Source organism: Ctenocephalides felis, unplaced genomic scaffold (genome assembly GCF_003426905.1).
Source record: "Ctenocephalides felis isolate EL2017-DRISC unplaced genomic scaffold, ASM342690v1 CF-g0.4_SCAFFOLD_01492, whole genome shotgun sequence".
Taxonomy (NCBI): domain Eukaryota; kingdom Metazoa; phylum Arthropoda; class Insecta; order Siphonaptera; family Pulicidae; genus Ctenocephalides; species Ctenocephalides felis.
Genome location: NW_020537646.1, coordinates 32,582,613 through 32,599,655, shown reverse-complemented (window position 1 = coordinate 32,599,655; position 17,043 = coordinate 32,582,613). Strand labels below are relative to the sequence as shown.

General features: G+C 25.7%; 4 protein-coding genes across 6 annotated transcripts; 2 read left to right on the top strand and 2 right to left on the bottom strand.

Annotated features, from left to right (window-relative positions):
* Positions 1-84: 84 nt before the first annotated feature.
* On the bottom strand, positions 85-2,253 carry LOC113369946 (protein TFG-like). The gene is made up of 9 exons (XM_026610572.1): positions 2,138-2,253; positions 1,930-2,071; positions 1,603-1,713; positions 1,401-1,541; positions 1,216-1,295; positions 987-1,155; positions 714-788; positions 418-520; positions 85-345 (listed from the first exon to the last, which is right to left on the bottom strand). Exons 1-9 carry the CDS (start codon positions 2,189-2,191, stop codon positions 126-128), a joined length of 1,095 nt encoding a protein of 364 aa, XP_026466357.1. The 5' UTR covers positions 2,192-2,253; the 3' UTR covers positions 85-125.
* Positions 2,254-2,394: 141 nt separating this feature from the next.
* LOC113370572 (growth hormone-regulated TBC protein 1-A-like) lies at positions 2,395-5,990 on the top strand. Its single transcript, XM_026611261.1, has 7 exons — positions 2,395-2,496; positions 2,556-2,740; positions 2,800-3,066; positions 3,464-3,646; positions 3,713-3,825; positions 4,226-4,366; positions 5,863-5,990. The coding sequence occupies exons 1-7, from the start codon at positions 2,477-2,479 to the stop codon at positions 5,893-5,895; spliced, it is 942 nt and encodes a 313-aa protein (XP_026467046.1). The 5' UTR covers positions 2,395-2,476; the 3' UTR covers positions 5,896-5,990.
* On the top strand, positions 5,864-12,663 carry LOC113371130 (zinc finger protein 883-like). The gene is made up of 14 exons (XM_026611776.1): positions 5,864-5,990; positions 6,064-6,198; positions 6,289-6,409; positions 6,472-6,644; positions 6,718-6,970; positions 7,034-7,172; positions 8,239-8,387; positions 8,457-8,652; positions 8,899-9,043; positions 9,109-9,199; positions 10,190-10,356; positions 11,852-11,912; positions 11,977-12,123; positions 12,474-12,663. Exons 1-14 carry the CDS (start codon positions 5,955-5,957, stop codon positions 12,557-12,559), a joined length of 1,899 nt encoding a protein of 632 aa, XP_026467561.1. The 5' UTR covers positions 5,864-5,954; the 3' UTR covers positions 12,560-12,663.
* LOC113371655 (deoxynucleoside triphosphate triphosphohydrolase SAMHD1) lies at positions 12,656-17,043 on the bottom strand. Of its 3 annotated transcripts, none has more exons than XM_026612300.1 (10): positions 16,873-17,043; positions 15,941-16,115; positions 14,617-14,800; positions 14,386-14,541; positions 14,090-14,201; positions 13,863-14,010; positions 13,443-13,511; positions 13,212-13,377; positions 12,950-13,143; positions 12,656-12,853 (listed from the first exon to the last, which is right to left on the bottom strand). In XM_026612300.1, exons 1-10 carry the CDS (start codon positions 16,898-16,900, stop codon positions 12,697-12,699), a joined length of 1,389 nt encoding a protein of 462 aa, XP_026468085.1. In that variant the 5' UTR covers positions 16,901-17,043; the 3' UTR covers positions 12,656-12,696. The 3 variants fall into 3 exon arrangements, with proteins under 3 accessions (XP_026468085.1, XP_026468087.1, XP_026468086.1); XM_026612302.1 differs by lacking the exon at positions 16,873-17,043 and adding an exon at positions 16,293-16,556 and having other exon boundaries at positions 12,657-12,853; XM_026612301.1 differs by lacking the exon at positions 16,873-17,043 and adding an exon at positions 16,393-16,556 and having other exon boundaries at positions 12,657-12,853.

The window sequence follows — 17,043 nt, the reverse complement described above, 5'->3', positions numbered from 1 at the left end:
TTGAATTTGTATAAATTTGACATTTTATATATATAGGTTTTAAGATATAGAATATATATTTTTTTCTAATTGTCCATAAAATAATTGGGCAAATTATTTACTATATCGGTATGGATTCTTTTATTTCATTGTTTATTATCCTGATACAATCCCATTTGCTGCATTTGATATGTTGGCACTTGTTGTGGTATTTGGTAAGCTGGATTTGAGTACAAAATATTATTGTAACTGGAGTGAACTCCATGTTGAGAGATGTCAGCTGCAACTGGGTACACCGATGTTGGAGGTGGTAAGTTTTGTTTTGTATCATTTGGCATAGAATACTGGGACATACTAGTCGGCATACTAAGCATACATATAGAATTACAAATATGTATATATAACAATTGTTTAATAATAATATTATGTTATTCTTACCATGATTGATTATACTGGGAATAATCAGAAAATGCTACATTAGATGGTTGTGGTTGCATGTATCCATAATTTTGCTGTGCAATATTTCCATCAATTGAAATCGCTGCAAAATAATGTTGGGTTCAGAAAAGAAAATTTGAATAAAGCATTTATGCATACATATAAAATTGCAGTACTGAATAAAAAGAAGTGCTTATTGCCGAAAACAAATTAATAAAAAAAAAAACTGAATTTCCCACAGTGATCATTTCTTATAAATAGTTATTTCTTTAATGAGATATTAAAATTTTAATTACCCCCTGTAGTTCCTTGCTGAGGTAGTTTTGTATTACTAGGTGGAAATATACGGCTGCTAACTAGTGGAACTTCTCCTGTTAATTGGAATATTTTTTAATAATATTTACTAGTCAACATTTTATTTTTGTAAAGATTGATATTTTAAATGTTTATCTGAAGTGAATTTATAACATTTTACTATTGATATTTAATTCATGGAAATGATTATGTATTTTGGTAAAGGATATATTTGATATTTGAGAGAACATAATTGCAATCACAGTAATATATACCTTGTAAAGCAGGAGTTGTTCCAACATTTTGCTGAAGATGAGTTTGTGGATAATTAAAAGCTGAATCAACCTTACTAACTTCAACATTATTTTGTAATGTTGCATTTGTTTTTATTTGTGTATTTTTTGGTGTTTTATCTTCTACTACTGCCTCTTTTACTTTACTTTTCTTAAATAGAGATATACTTAATATAAACCATTATAAAAAAAGATTATTTATGTAACTTACTTGTATGGGGTCGAAGTCTTTAGTAACAGCTGTTGGCTTAATTTGTGATTGATGCTCATGTTCTGATTCCTTGGAAGCAGCTGGTAAATATAATTTAACAAGTTTAGTTATTTGATATAATGAATTTTGAATAGTGACGATGAACGTAAATCGTGAATAGTTATTTTAAGTATTGTTGAAATTACCTTTGATTTCTTTATTATTTCCTTGCGTGACATAATGTGGTTTATGTGCACTACTTAAAGTATCCAGCAATCGATTCACTTGGTCCCGTATTGCACATAATTCTTTTTTAATCACAGAACAATCAAAACATTCAAAATTATCTAAAGACAGAAAATGGATAAGTAAATTTTTACAGTAGTTGACAATAATGTATTGGCTTACCATTTTCTAGAGTATCTTTATTTCTCAAAAATATTTTTAACTTTAAAACACGACTGTACTGAATAGCAAATGATAAATCAGAACTATCAAATATAGTTATCAAATCTCCATCTGAAATATAAGTCTATTTAAAAAATGAATAAGTGAATGATGTATGAGTTATGGCTTACAAATTTCAAATATCAAAGACCAGTTTTCAGATTAGTATGGTATTGGAAGCCCTAATGATAGTGAACTTTTTTTTTATAAAATTAATGCAATATACAAAAATATAGAGTAAATGTTTTTTTTAAGCAACCAGTTTGTTGGGCATTCCCAGTCTAATACCTTGATCTGCATATTTGATGGTAATATCATCATTAGATGATAATTTTCCTCTAAATACTCTTTGCATCATTAGCACAAGCTCATCAAGAGTTAGGGCTTCATTATGAATAGGAATTCTGCGTATATCATTGCCAAGTTGAACCTAAACATTAATTACTTATTTATAGATGAATTTTTAACGACATCAAAAATTTGATGAAAGTTTTACCTTAATAATAAGCTTGCCACTTAGGTCAATTTGTTGAAATTCAGATTCAGTCATTTTTTATATTTAAAATTCGTATTAAAAAATATTATTTGGAATGTAAAACGTCAATTTGCTTTACTTATTTGTAGAAATCTAATACCAACATAACTAATGCATATCGCGTCATTGTCATTCAATGACATTTCACAATAAATTTAGGTTAATTGGTTTATTCTAATTTAAAAGTGCGCTTGGTCGTCTAGACAATATAATTGTAATACTAGTTCTCATTTCTACTCTAATTATGTTAAATATTTCATATTCCATAGATTATTATTGATATAGCTTCATCATTTTCTTATGGCCATTTCTCATTTTCAGTAAGTAATGGTCCTTTTAAATATCAAAAGTATTTTCAATCAATATTTCTCCTATATAGTAACACTGATGAATATGGATTTGAAAGACCAGAAAATTTTGATTATGAAGTATACGAGAAATTTTTTTCAAATTACTTAAGTACTTTAGCACGAAGATCTAAGAAATGGCAAACACTATTAAACCAAAATATTGGTTTGAAAAGAAGTAAATTGTTGAAGCGATACATTAGAAAGGGCATACCGAGTAAGTCATTCCACCTAAAGCGTTAAAATTTGTAATTATATACCCATTTTCAATTACAGGTTCACAAAGAAAATGTGTGTGGTTAGCTATTGCTGGAGTCAGTCATGACACAAATGCATCACAAAATTTTTACAAAAGCCATTTACATATTAGTCTTGAACCTGAATTATTTGAAGTAATACGGGCTGATTTACCTCGGACTTTTCCTACCAATATTTTTTTTAACAAAGAAATTAATAGACAAAATCAACTTTGCAACATACTAGTTGCTTATGCAAATGCTAACAAAAATGTAGGATATTGTCAAGGATTAAATTATATAGCAGGTTTTTATATGACATATTCTTTTATTTCTTATCGGTTTAAAAATAATAGATGACCATTGGATTAACTCATTTAATTTTATAATCTCCTGAGTTATTGATTAATATTGCTTATATTTTTATCACAACAAATTATGAACTTGATATAATTTTATTGTAAAATATTAACATTTTACATGCTTATATTATTTATTTATATAATTATCACTTAAATATTTATATACTAGTTTATTCATTTTTTACTCTGGTTACAATCTTTTCTTCTTTTTGATAATTTAGAGTATTTTTATATCCTATTATTTGTCCTATGTTTCATAAATGTACTAAATAATGTTATTATCATTTACATCGATTGTTTATATTCTTATAAAATTTATCACCTAATATTTATATCTTTTAGGTCTATTATTGTTAATAACTGATTGTGAAAGTTCATCATTTTTCTTACTAAAATATTTAGTGGAGGATCTGTTACCATCATATTATACACGTTCAATGGATGGACTTATTGTTGATATAAAAGTTTTATCAGAATTAATACGTATAAAGTTTCCTGATGTATACAAACATATAGTAGATCTAGGTATTATTTTATTGATGACATAGAAAATTTAGGTAATGTGTTTTAAATGAAATGATTTTTGTACAGGAATGCCTTGGCCAGTAATCTTTACAAAGTGGTTTGTTTGTTTATTTGCTGAAGTTCTACCCACAGAAACAGTACTAAGATTATGGGACTGCTTATTTTATGAAGGATCAAAGGTATTTTTACTTTTTCCTGTTAATTAAAAAAATAAGAAACAAATTAGTAAAACTAAAACTAACTTCAATTAACTGCTTAGTTGATATTTTATATGATCTGTTACAATTTTATTAATTAAAAACATTTAAAAATTCAATCACTACATTTTGCTATTATTTTTTATGTACATATTGATGTGTTCTTACAGATTTTAATTGAAGAATTTTTGTAGTTTGTATATGTTCAAAATGTAGTTAATTATGATTTTTCCATTGAATTATAAGGTGTATTCAAAATGTAGCAAATTATGATTTTTCTAGTGAATTCTAAGTGCAAGTAATAAAATGCACAATAGTATACTATAGTATACTATATCTTTAAAATTCAAACTTATGCGCTAATAAATAATTATATTTTTAGATACTATTTCGCGCTGGTTTAACTTTAGTGCACATACTTCGATCCCAAATTATGAAATCATCAGATTTTACATCTCTATTTCAATGTTTTCAAAATGTGGGTGATAATTATTCTGTTTTAGATTGCCATGAATTTATGAAGGTAAATAAATATTTTTATAATTGGTCTAATTAAATATTTAAGCCGCTGGATATTTATGAACTTTATTTATAGAATGCATTTGTTGTCCCTGGAAAAATTACAAATAGTGAAATTAATGAGTTACGAGAACAATTTAAGAAAATACCATAATTTATATTAATGTTTTTCATTCAAATATTTTTATGACATAAATGTGTAAATATTGTATCATATACTCATATATATATATATATATATATATATATATATATATATATATATATAATATTTACAACCAATTTAACAAAAATCTAAATTAATAAAAGATATATGTTTGGTATATGTTTGGTACTTTCATTGTTTGTTAAAATGAATGGGATATATATTTATGATATGGATATTTTTACATGAGTTTACATGTTTATATACACGTGCAATATTTATTATAAGCTGAAAAAATTAGTAGTTATCGTTTGATTGCTACGCAGCGCAACCGCGTTTCGATATTTCGTCCACTAATACCTATAAGCAACGCGATAGCACTTTCATTTTAGTACGAAGACATTTGTCAGACAATAATTTGATTATATACTATTTATATCTTTATAATTGTTTTTAACAGTTGTTTGCATTTATCTTTATCTAGAAAATGTTAAAAGAGACATGTGAATCAATTATAGTATTATTACAGAATTTATTAGTTGTTTGGTTTTTAAATACTCAATTGTAGATAAATAGCAGTCAAACGACTCAGGAAATTTTATTAAACATTTAAAATGTTCATAAAAGAAATATTTCACAATCTTTAACTTATTTTTCAGCTTATTCCGAATTTAGGTTTTGAAAATTCAATTCGAATCTGGTTGCTATTTCGTTAATTCAATTGAATGTGAACTTCGCTGAAATAACTTATTATGGTGGTCATACTGGTATTTACCCATTTCATTTGTCATTTGTCAAGTGCCATATAAAAATATTATTATTTTGTCAAATGATATGTATACAATTTATTAGGCTATTTCAATTAATATTTAATAAGTTTGAAAATATTAATCGGCAATATAGATAAATTGTAATTAACGAAATAAACCCATATTAATTAAGCTTATAAATAGTTAGGTTATAGTTATATGAAATAATTTCTATCGAAACCGATAAGCATTTTAAGAAATGATTCAACTTCAATAGATTACGAGAAAAACAATGCCGAGTGTTAAAAGCCTTCAATAAGTTTTAAACAATTATTGAAATTCTAATTGTATTTTTTATAATTTGTATTTATTAGTTATTTAGTTTTATAACCCAATATATTTTTTTAAATTTACTTTGGAACATGCTATATAAAGTGAAAATTATAAATAGTTTGGCTATTCAAGTTTGTAAAAGAATCTTGATTATGATGATATATTCGCTATAAATCATCTCCAATATAAACACAGATTTTGGTTAAACGTTAATGATATTATTATAATTAATTTTCTAAGAACGTGTTAATATGTCGGAGATTTTTTCGTTAGAAAAAACATGCCGAACTTGTCTTGGAAATTTAAATGCCGAATCTATATCTTTATACGATGATGTGTTCATCCAAGATCAAAAAATAATTTCAATGAAGGATGTTCTAAATTTGAATTGCTGTATAGAGGTAAATCATTTAAATATTTGGTATAAAATAAATATGTTTTCAAATAATACAAATAAATATCATGTGCCTATAGATTGTACCTGAAGATGGTTTACCAAAGCATATTTGTATGGATTGTATGCAAAAACTTAAAGAAATATATTTGTTTTACATTCAGTGCCAAAGTTCCGAGGAATTATTAAGAAAATATAAAATTGATAATAATATTGTAAGTGAAATATATTTTTGGTATATAATTTTAATATATTTTTAATACTTAATTCTCAATTTTATAAAATGTGTTCTAATTTTAATCAAGTCGGCCCATCAACTGCATTTGGATGGAATAAAAATAAAAAATAATGCAGCCGTAGAAGTAATTATAGATGAAATTACATTAGATGATAATGCATCATTATTAATCCTTGGAGAAAGTACAAGTGAGTTGAGTTGAATGCACAATTTATTAGTGTTTAAAATAGTGTAAAAAAAATTGTTTCAGAATCACAATTTAAGGAGAATGATGTTAAAAATGATAATGATAATATTGCATCACATGTACAGACTTGTGAAAATCATGTTGAAAAAAAACAAAAGACCTATCATTGTGCTGATTGTGAAATTTCTTTTCATTGGAGAATTAAATACAATGAACATATTAGAAAATTCCACAAGGTTGATATATATTTTATTGATTGAAATCACTAATTTATTTTCATTTAATGCAACTACAAATTTGGAATTATAGTTCACTTTGAATGTGAAGAGACCTAAACAATATACTTGCAGTATATGCAATAAATCCTTTGGTGTTTTATCAGATCTTGAAAAACATAACAGAAAATGTACTTCCAAATCCTCAGAAAATACAACTTTAAACAATGATATTTTGGTCTCAGAAGATAAAGTGGAATTTTCGAGAGAACATATTTGTCCAAGTTGTAGAAATTGTTTTGAAACTTTATCAGAATTAAGATCTCATATGAAACTGCATGTTAAAGGTTTGCATTAATGTTCTATGTTTGAATATTGTATTCAAGTATTTAATGTGTAATTAATAATAGACATGAAATATGGGTGCTCTTCGTGCAATAAGTCATTTTGTAATGAATCTAATTTGGATAGACATGTTAGGAAACAGCATTTACAAACACACATTTGTAATGTTTGTAATAAAACTTTTCTCAATCAGAGAAAACTCAGGTATGATATTTTTTAATAAATTTATATATATATATATATATATATATATATGCAGACCATATATACACTTTAAAACACAATATGGACTTTTCTAATCCGACTGTACTACAATTTGAACAAAATTTATTTAAACGAAGAATTATAGAGGGATCTTTTTTAACTATTTATAACAATAAGACAATAAATAAACGGAATGAGCTCAACACGCTGTGCGACACAAATCTCTTCTATTTAGATAACATTTCCAAATTTCTTACAAAACAATAAAAGCGTTTGTGCAAAGGTTTTACAATTCGTTCCACACATGTGCAGAATCTTGGTAAAAATATTTTTTAAAAAAATGTCTTTCTCCATTACATCTTCAACCAGTCTACGAATAACACACTATCCATTTGTGATTTTTTCAAATCAGTTTTGTGAAAATATTGTGTAATTTCAAGTTAATGTTTATAATACATAGTGTAGTGCATTACCATATCCTAATACCATGGATTATTAAAATTTTCGAATTTAACACTAAGATCAACTAATTGTAAGTACTAATTACTATTTTATTTTTTCTTTTCACTCCAATTCAATTGTTTTAGTTTTTAATTTTAATTTTAGTTTCCACTGAATGAAGGCTAGGATTATAGCCTAAACGTATGGATTTAAAATAAATTTTTGAAAGAAATTCATGTTTTTTATTGATGTTATGCCCGATTATTAGACTTTGTTAATACATATGTCAACATCAAATTCAGAATCATACAAAATATATATATATATATATATATATATATATATAATACAAATAATTCTATATTTTTCAAAATAATGTTACTATTAGATAAATTAAATAAACGATATTTTTATAAAGAGATATTTGTATAAAATCTAAGGCAAATTGATTTACATATGCAACTATATATCCATTTATAGTTTTCGTACAGTTAGTAATTGTATTAATAACTTACAGCTGAAATAACAATGTAAATATTGTTGTGTGTTATTTGGTTTTTCTAAAAATAAGTAAAAATTTATCCCATTGTATCCATACTGTTAGTTTTTTATTATTATTTTGTAGACTGCATGCAACATGTCATACAGCAGAATCAGATAAAAAATATAAATGCAGGTATTGCATTAAAAAATTTAATCAAGTTCATCATTTAGAAAATCATGAAAGAATTCATACTGGGCAAAAGCCTTACTTGTGCAATGAATGTGGAAAAGGTAACTAGAAGCTTTTTTTTAACAATCTGATTTTGAACAAATTATTAAGATTTTAAGATTAAAATGAAGGATTTAGACAACAATATGCCCTAACGTTACATATGCGTATTCATACTGGGGATAAGCCTTACATTTGTCAAGAATGTGGAAAAACATTTAATCGTAAACAAGGTCTGGATTCACATTTGCTTTGTCATAGTGGAAAAAGAGATGATAAAGTTGCTAGTGATGGTAAACCTCATATTTGCACAGAATGTGGAATAAGGTAATTGATATTTATAATGGCTAATATAATATTTATTTGAAATTACAAAACTATATTTTTCTTTTCCTAAAAGTTCTTAATCAAGTGCTATTCATAAATCTATAATAGCATTGCACACCACATATTCAAATATTCGAGTTAGAAAGTGTGCTCTATAAGATTTTACATACCAAATCAAATAGCATATTAGTAATGCTAGGCTACATAAGTTTATTTTTTTGCATGTAATTCATGCTGTATTTTTAGGGTAACAAGACTGCATATATTAATAAAACATATGTGGGAAGTTCATAAAAAATGTGATGATCCAATTCTTTTAGAACAAGCTAAGCAACAAGCAAAATTAAGAAAAGATGACAAAGTAATCAAAGGAGTTACATATGCTTGCAATGTAATAGTTTTTTCTTCTTATTTATGTATACTTTTTTAATTTAATCTGATTAAAGTTTATTGTAGGTATGTGATACAAAATTTCAATCAAATCTTAAATTGAAACAACATATGAAAGTCCATGCTTTTCAATATATATGCAGTGTTTGTTCAAGAGGTAAGAATGTTTTTCAAAAATGTAGACCTCTATTTTGTTCTATTTCATTGTTGTAGAACCATGTAGACGGTATAGACCTATAGAAGTCCTTTTAGTTATATTTCATTGTTTTACAAAAATTAGAATAAGTAATTTAGGTACAAGTAATACTTACACACATATTTTAATATTACTGTCAGTAATTGAAAAAATGAAATCGCAAAAATAAAATTCAAAGTAGCAATACTTATAGTTGACAGTGCAACTGTTACTTAGAGATTGGTATATGCATTGAGTTAAGTAATTCTCAATTAATTTTATGGTCAAATCACTACTTCATTTGTTTTCTGTGTATACTATAGTATGAGTTAAAAATATTCCCAAATTTACGCATTTGATAAATTTGTATTTGTACCCACAATAGAATATATTTTCTATTGTTACTACAAATACAATTTTATCAAATCGTAAATCTGAGCATATATTTGACTTACATAAGGTCATGTTAGGTTAATATAACATTTTACTAATTAAGTGTATGCGAAGCGTTATTATTACATATTTTTCAGAACAGAAATGATTTATTTTTATGTTTCATAAACTACCCGCAGAAGAAGTTTACATACAAATCCAATCGATACATACAAATGTTCATTTTTCTTAATATTCACTAATTAATTGTTATTATTTGATTCTTCTAGATCTTTCTCTTATTTCTTTTCTTCAATTACTTACATATATAATTATTATTATTATTATAACTATTTGTTATTGTTTTTGTATTTATTATTTTTCCTATTTTCTGTTTTCACTTTACTAAATTTGGTTAAATTATTCATCTTATCTTGTATTATCAAATAACACTGATAAGGACTCATGTTGATTTTGAGAGACAATTGGCCTAGCTGTTTCTTTATAGCGGAATGTGCCAGGGCGAAATTTTTCAAACAAAACAAATTTACTGCACTTGAGTTATGTTATTAGTTGTTTTATATCATATATTTTCTACAGCATTCATGTTAAGAAGTCAACTGGAGGCGCATAGCAGATTCCACACAGGTTCTGTACGGTTACATCCTTGTTCGCATCCTGGATGTACGCGCAGCTTCAATAGACCAGAACACGCACGGGCTCATTATATGCGAGCGCACACCACGGAAAGACCGTATCAGTGCGAGGTTTATATCTTTTTATTCGAAATAATATTCTTAAAATCATTCTCTTTTTAATATGTTTTAATTTTTGTATATACTATAATAATTAATTTTTGAATTCGAACTTTTGAGCAATGTTGTATACATATTACCCATCAGTTTTCCGAGGTTCTTGCTACTTTTCAGTGTGTTAGTAGTAGTAACAATTACTGGTATGTTTTACAAAAAAGGTCTCGAGTGCTATGGGAACCTCCCCATATTTGTTCCTTTCAGAAAATAAGATTTGCTGATTTTATGATTTGTCAACATTTCAAGTAGGCCTTCCAATACCGTACTAAAATCTGAATACCGGTATTCGATATTTGAAATTTGTAATATCGGATCCCGGTCTTAATACCGGTATTATCAATGATAAATTTACTAGTCAAATTTTTAGTTACTGCAGTTGTTATATTGACATATTAGCATTATTATTGTTTTAAAATGAGTACATATTAAATATTTTATCACATAGAGAATAGGAGTTAGATAGATACAAAAAAAAACTTGCAAGTAAACAATTATATATTAACTTTTATGTTATACTTTACGTATAATGGGCTCATATGGAATTATATATTTAAAGAAGAAAACAAATTCAATTAAGAAGTTATATTTTGTTTATTAAAATATGTTTTTAAAAAATATAAACGATCAATTGTTTCATCTTCAAACGAGGACCGAATTTTAGTACAAATATAACAAGCCAACAAAGCCTTTTCTCATTCTACACTTGTCCACACAATTGTCATAAATAAATAATATGAGTACATTATTAGTCGATATGAGTTAGTACATAGTATAGTGTATTTAGTTCATAAATAAATCATTAGATATCAACACTTCACAAAGAGTTATAGGCAATTATTGTATTTACTGATTGTCCAATAAATAAATAAACGCAACGTACGCATGAGCAAGAGGTCATCCACCACCAAGACCAATATCGTTTCTTTATAATTAGTAGATAAGTGCAATTTTTTTCGTCAAACTGAACTGATTTTGAATGTTCAAAAGATAACAAATAAAAATAGAAATCATCATCATCATAGTTTATGATCTTATAACTTATGGGTCTACAAAAGTTTAACTAAGAAGTGTTCAGAAGTAGTTTAATTAAAACAACTCAGAATAATGCAATAATTGGATTAATATCAATGGAATTAGCGTGGATGAGTTTTACATGAAAAGTGAAATCTTTATTTTTATAATCAGTTAAAAATTTTATCATCACAATTTTAATAGTTGCTATATCTCACTTCTTATTTATCAAGTCGAATATTTATTTATACATGTTGGGGAAGTTTATGTACCTTGCTTTGATGCAAAACGCCACTTACAACTAGTTCAGTTTATATATTTTTAGTTATTTAGTTTTTTATTTATTTTGTTGGCAACTGACCTTCTTTATACTTCTTTATCTTTATTTTGAATTATGCGAATTTATTTTCAATTTCAAAAAGTTGATTATTTTTTTTAGGTTTGCTTAAAAGGTTTCTGTCAGTCTGGTGATCTAAAAGTGCATATGCGTTATCACACAGGTAAATATACATTGACATTTTTTTTTTAAATTATCATTTAACTAAATAAGTAATTTATTTTTAGGTGAGAGACCATATGATTGTTCATTTTGTGATAAATCTTTTGCTGCAAGCAGTGCACTTAAAGGTCACATGCGAAGGCATACTGGTGAACGCCCATATTGCTGTGCAATTTGTCAAAATGGATATTATACTTCAACAGAACTAAACCGTAAGTGCTTATTATAAATAATCCTTCATAAATTAATTAAATTATGGTACACAAAATAAATTATAATTTGAACTAGTGAAATGAAATCTAGTCTTAATTTTTTAATTGTTTTTGTTATTATATATAATTGAAATAATATTTGAACAGATTATTAAATCTTAATCTTTTGTCCAAACAAAAAGATATAAAAAATAATGAGTTAGAATTATATATTATATTAATTAAAATAATAGATGCAAGAATTGAAACAGCTATACATTTTTAGAATCATTTGTTTGTGATATATTTTGTTTAATATTTTCCAATTTAAAGATAATCATATATCACAAAATATTTAATTTCAATTGTAGTGCATATGAAGAGCCACACTTCGAAGTCCATAGAGATTGCTACAGATGTAATTGACAATCAAGTTTTGGATATTGTTAATAAATAAAATGAAACATTTGGTTTATAAAAATAACTAAATATTTTTATTATTAATTATATAATTTCATTTTCTTATATATATATTTGTACTCCAAATATTAAATAAAAACTCAGAACATAAAAATACGGTATATGAATAAAATTTTAAATTCCATTTCGTATAGGACTTGATTCTAAAATTTCATTAATACATTTGTTTGCTTCATTATCAATTATTACATTTCTGCACACGGTTGAAGCTGTTCTATTTTCTTTACTAAATATTAGTATTTCCCCATACCAGAATTGTTCAGGACTACCTCTAAAAAATATCTTGTATATTGTAAAGGCTAGAACTACATAAACAGATCTAAAGCCCAAAGTAATTGGTTATCGTTCATTTTAATAAGAAACTTACGATTGGCTAAATAACTGCAAATCTTGCTCAATTACTTTTTCTCCATATTTGTTATGGAATGGTGTATTTTTAAGTTTACCATTATTTCCCATTGCCATAGTTCTTTTGTTCATACCTAGTTTCAACTTAGTCTTGTCAGATAAATATTTTAAGATGTGGTTTTTTGCACCTTCAATTCTATCTAAATCATCTTTCTAAAAAAAAAAACTATATAAGTTTAAGCAAGACGGATAAAAAAATATTAAATACAATTATATGTTACATTGCTAAATTTTTTTCTATAAATGACTTTATAGAAATCTCTTATCAATATTCGATTTAGTAATGATTTAGCTTCATCACAATCTGACCAAAGTATTCTCTCTATTATACTATCTGTTAATTGTTCATAAGCAACCATATTCCTGTGAGCAGTTGAAAATTTGTACCTGTAATAGTTATTGATTAGTTTCAAGAATAAAATTAAATAATTCTGAGAATATAAATTGCTTACTCTTCACCCGATCGTAGTCGTATTTTCAACTTTGGATCATTTTCAGCTAAGGCAATTGCATCAAAATACCTGTTGGAAATATATATATATATATATATATATATATATATATATATTAAATATTGTGTTTTGCATGGTTATTTGATATTTATTTTGATTTTTATAAAAATTAATTGTGATTTTTTAAGAATTTTATACTTTAGTTTTAAAACTACTCATACAATTAGAAATAAGCTATTATTTTAAGTTGTAGAAAGTAATTGATAAATATTTTTATAAAAATATAACCATTTCATTTGATTAACTTCCCAAAGGAGAAGTTTGTAAATGTTTTTGTTTGAAAATCTGAGATGTTAATTTTATGTTATCATGATGTTTCAAGTCATAATATATAGCTTAATATTTTATACTTCTTCATACATTTCTTCTGCCATTTGACCAGCTTTGTGTTTATAACAATAAAAGTGTAAATTAGCACGGTCCATATACATTCTAGATACATTAATAGCATCAGAATCTCTGTAACTAATATGACTTGTGCCATCAACATCTTTAATAACTTTAACACCTAAAATAATGAATTATGCAAATTTTAATTGAATTAGCTGAAATAAGTCTCTAGTCTAGAATTGTTTCAGAACACTTTCCTGATAATAATCGCATGTGATCAAAACCGGTTGGAATATTAGTGTATTTTGAATCACGGATTAGGTAATCCCATTTATCAACATCCATGTCACAATATTTATTATTTACTATCTGAAAATAAATTTATGAATTAAAAAAAAGAGAACTGTGGAAGTATTATCTTCAAGTAGGTGTTAAAATTTATATCATATATTGGAACATTACATTTTGGGATAATCACTATATTATTTTTTTAGCAAATAACTACAACAGTTGTATGCAACATTGGCATGTTTGTTTTATACTATCAACTCACCTCATATAAATATTGTAATTCAGGAGCTACAGTAAAATCACTTTCCTCATCGAATCCCTTTATCAAATTTTCAATCATTGAAATATCTTCGGATGATAAATCGTGGTTAATATTTTCTAATAATTTCTTAAACATTAATACAGATGCTTGTTCATGCTAAAACATGATCTTACTTATTAAGATAGTTTTAATTTTGATTGAAATTAAATTTAGATTTGCTTGAAAACCTACACTCCAATTGTCTTCAGGTTGATTTCTTCTAACATATATTTCCCATGAGTGAGACATAGGTCCGTGTCCTAAGTCATGGCATAAAGCTGCAATTTTAACACACATTTTGTGCTTTGGCAAAATGGTAAGATTTTCTGTATGCAATTCGAGATTATTCAGCATTTCACCAGCAAGGTGGCATACTCTAGAAATATTATATGTGTTAATTTTTTTTAATGTAATTTTGATTTTGAAATAAGTGAAGCAAATTATTTAGGGCAGTACATCAAGTAAAAATACCTAGTTAAGCAGTGATAATAATAATACTTCACTATTTCTTGTTCATTGAAATCAAAAAAATATTTTTTCAGATTAAACAATGATTTAAATCCACAAGAAATAGTGTGAAATATTATTATTATCATTTGTTAATTAGGAACATTCGAGTTTACATGCAAGTCTAATTCATGCAATTGTACTTTTTTTATATATTAGTCAGATTTATTTTTCTTTTTCACTGTCATGTAAGTAGTTTAGTTATTTTATATTACGACTTCCAATTATTAGTTTCTTTCAATTTATATTTCATTGTAGATTTCATAATATGTCGAAATGAATGGAAATGATAAAGATTTTATTAATTTCTACAATTTTTATTTAATGTATTATTGTCCTGATTATAATACTTCAACATTAAAATTATTATAAAATATTTTAACATATGTATATATACATATATTTATATAGCATAAATATATATATATATATATATATATATTTAGAGATAGAAGAGATAGATAGATAGATATATAAATATTAGATATAGAAATAAATTTATACAGAGATATATAACATAAATAAATATATATAAATAAATATATATATATATAATATATATATATATATATATTTATATATATTTATTTATTTATGTAAGTATATAGCCCATCACTTAATAAGTCTGTGGAACTATTTATATTTGGACATTGGAATTTTGAATAATTCTTACAAAGTTGAAATGTGGACTTTACTATTACCATAATCTTTAATATACCATAAATTTTTCATATTATTAAATATTCGTAGCAAATTATTCAAAATTTCAATATCCAAATGTCAATAATCCTATGGACTTATTGAGTGATGGTTTATATATAATTTGTCCAGTCTCTACTATACAATGAATAAGCTTTACAGGATATATGTCCATATAAATTTATTATTTAATACTACCGTATTGTAATACTGAACAATTCTCCAAAATTCTGTTATTCTCATGTTAGTTACGCAGAATATTTTTACATTTTTTATACCTCTTAATACATAAAATACCAATGATAAATACCCTATAGAATGTTCAAAGCGACTGTGTGTTGCGCTAGGATAAACCAAATTGGATGAACCGAGCTGCTTAATATTTCTCAATCTTTGAAATTCTGGTGTGTCAATTATTTTGAAAATCAGAGGATCGAATTGCATGTGACCATGGATAGAATCATTCATTTTGAGAGGCGCCTGTGCTGCAAAGGTAATTGAAATATTAAGTTAAATTATGTGTAATAAAAGATAGAAAATATTTTTGAAAGCTCAATTATTATTAAAACCAAGTGTAAATTAGAAATGATTATTTTTTTGTATATTGGTATTTATATTACAACAAGAACACATTTATAGGTAAAAGAAAAGTGTATAGTAACCATAGTAACATTGTATAAAATTCACATTGACTTTTGTGGTTACATATGTATTTAAATACACAATTTTAACAAATTTAAAATGCGGCCATAGAATGTTTACCAAATAATTTTTAGTTTTAAACAATCTATGACTAGTTCATATCTATTTGGTAAATGTCATCGTTTATAGTGCAGTTGCAAAGAATGCACAATGTCAGTGTGGTTTGGGTTTGCATTTAGTAAACGTCAATCATCAGATAGAAAGACATGTTTTAGATATTTTAACACAAGGTAATAATTTAAAAATCATTTAAAAATTTACTATAGTTTATTACTTGGGTCCTTGTAAAGTAATTGATGAAATTGACACGGTTTTGACTTTTATAGGTTATGTGCAGTTAATGTCGCTATGGGTTGCTATGTATACAAGTTACTTGTTAGTGTGAGTTTAAATCAGGAACAACGAACACATGGATTTTAGCACGGTTTTAATAAAAGAGGCCAAAAAATACAGAATATAAACCTTCATCGATCAAGGTGAGTTTTATGTAATAATTTTTACCAGCAATTTTTGAATATAATTACAATATTATCAACTTACCTTCACCAAGATCAGCTTTCTCACTCATATTGTATTTTAAATTTATATTATGTTGCTATGACTGAGGGAACACCAGCTTATAGAAACCGTGTCATAAAACTAACACGCTTGCGCAATTGTAGAAAATTAGAACAATATTTTTGTTACATCAATAAGACCTTTAAAAAATTC